The 2,500-nt window shown below is 36.4% G+C and overlaps 1 protein-coding gene across 1 annotated transcript in view; it reads left to right on the top strand.

Moving 5' to 3' along the window:
- The window catches only part of pcbp4 (poly(rC) binding protein 4), a gene marked incomplete at its 3' end in the record, with an annotated part of 23,282 nt that overhangs the window by 6,537 nt on the left and 14,245 nt on the right, over window positions 1-2,500 (top strand). The window contains exons 6-7 of the mRNA XM_080026960.1: window positions 1,186-1,314; window positions 2,017-2,091. Coding sequence (XP_079883086.1) covers window positions 1,186-1,314; window positions 2,017-2,091 — 204 coding nt within the window. The remainder of the gene's footprint in view (window positions 1-1,185; window positions 1,315-2,016; window positions 2,092-2,500) is intronic.

The following is a 2,500-nucleotide window of genomic DNA, read 5'->3' on the forward strand; positions in this document are numbered from 1 at the left end:
AGTTTTTCTACGTGAATACATTTGCTTTGGCACAACAGTTGATTAAGTTGACAGCAAGAAAATTTACTTTTACATGCAAAATACCTATTTTGGTGAAAAGAACATGCTTACCACAGCACCATGAGGTCCTCTCTTTCAGGGCCATGGGGAAATGAGAGGGGCTTGAAAACATATATCTCACATGACCACAAATGTTTTCCGTTGCTTAGATACAGGGGGTGGCTCACATTACCCAATGCCTCAGATTCCCCCGTTCTCCCCTATGTATTTATTTATTAATTTTGTTGATGCATTTTTATTTTTTATTATAACATTTTGTATTTAACGATTTTTTATGTAAAGGATAATATCTATTTCCTGATTTCTTTTTATCTGGTACTGCTCTTAAAGTATGTGATGATGTGAAGTATTTAGGCCACCATTTTGTTAATGATTTGTCAGATGATAAAGACATTAAAAGACAGTGTCGTAAGATGTATGGTCAAGCCAATATGCTTGCACGTAAATTTAACATGTGTTCTACTGCTGTAAAGGTTGCGCTATTTAGAGCATTCTGTACTCCGCTATATACTGCTCATTTGTGGCGTGCTTACAGAAAAAGCAATATGAAAAAACTAACTGTGGCGTATAATGATGGAATGCGGATACTTCTCAGAATACCGAGATGGTCCAGTGCCAGTCAAATGTTTGTAAATGTTGGTGTGCCTACCTGTCATGCTTTAATTAGGAATTTGATGTATCGTTTTATATGTAGAGTGACAGCATCACAAAACAGTATTATTCAGGCATTGGTCAAGCCTGGGCTCAGCTCTGTCAGGTTCTCATCCACACTCTGGAGACATTGGAGGGCATCTTTGTATACTGCAAGTGTTGTATGCTGATCTCTTATTTTATTTTTATTTTATTTCTTTTTAATCTGCATGCATTGGTGTGCTTTTTGTTGTTATTTATGTATTGACTCTATTTTTTATACATTGTACTATGGATCTTCATGTGTCCTGAATAAAATCATATATATATATATATATATATATATATATATATATCTAATATCGAACTAATTATGTATACATTTGCGTTTTTATTTAAATAATAAAAAATGTGTATGTGTGTGTGTGCGCATGTGTGTTTGTTTGTGTGTGTGTGTGTGTGTGTGTGTGTGTGTGTGTGTGTGTGTGTGTGTAGACTACAGGGGCCCAGGTCCAGGTAGCAGGAGATTTGCTTCCTAACTCCACAGAGAGAGAAGTCACCATCTCAGGAAGTCAAGACGCCATCATCCAGTGTGTTAAAAACATATGCAATGTTATTCTAGAGGTGAGTGTCTGCCTGTCTGCCTGCCTGTCTGCCTGTATGTCTGGCTGTGTGTCTGTCTGTCTGTCTGTCTGTCTGTCTGTCTGTCTATCTATCTATCTATCTATCTATCTATCTATCTATCTATCTATCTATCTATCTATCTATCTATCTATCTATCTGTCTGTCTGTCTGTCTGTCTGTCTGTCTGTCTGTCTGTCTGTCTGTCTGTCTGTCTGTCTGTCTGTCTGTCTGTCTGTCTGTCTGTCTGTCTGTCTGTCTGTCTGTCTGTCTGTCTGTCTGTCTGTCTGTCTGTCTGTCTGTCTGTCTATCTATCTATCTATCTATCTATCTATCTATCTATCTATCTATCTATCTTATCTGTATGTCTATCTAATTAACAATTATTTGATATATAATTACCATATTTTTTTACTAAGAATATAAAAATGTTATGTTCGGTAAAATCCGACTTAAAAGCATTTTTTCTCAAAATAAATCACATATTACACAGTTGCACAGTAGATAGGCCTATATTAACATAAAAAGATAATAGTAGGAAAATAAATACGATAACAATACAGTAATAATAATATAATGTTTTTTTTATTTTTACATTACACCTTGAATGTTGCTTGTGTTCTAATTGTATTGTTAAGTGTCTGTGAGTGCCTCAATAAGGGCTGTATAATATATAAAAGTATAATTTTTATTATATCCATCTAGTCTCCACCAAAGGGAGCGACTATCCCTTACAGACCTTCCCCCAGCCCCGGGACTGTTATGATGGCCGGGAACCAGGTGAGAGGATGAATACATGTATTAATGAGTGAGTGAATGAGTGAGTGAGTGAGTGAGTGAGTGAGTGAGTGAGTGAGTGAAAGGCTTCACTTCGAACATGTAAAAATAATACAATTAAAGAAATAAGTTAACTGATGCATTTGAATATCTTAGAAAATGTGCACTCTGTCACACACACACACACACACACACACACACAGACAAACACACACACACACACACACACACACACACACACACACACACACACACACACACACATTAGTTAAACGTCCATCTGTTAGCTTGTGAGTTGTGAGTGGCAGCGCCTGTCAGAATTCATCTAACAGGATATGAATGAAACATTCTTCATGTTTATTCATTACAAGTCATAACTATTCATCAGCAAGATGTGTGTGTGTGTGTGTGT

The sequence above is a fragment of the Ammodytes marinus genome (assembly GCF_949987685.1).
Source record: "Ammodytes marinus genome assembly, chromosome: 4".
NCBI lineage: Eukaryota > Metazoa > Chordata > Actinopteri > Uranoscopiformes > Ammodytidae > Ammodytes > Ammodytes marinus.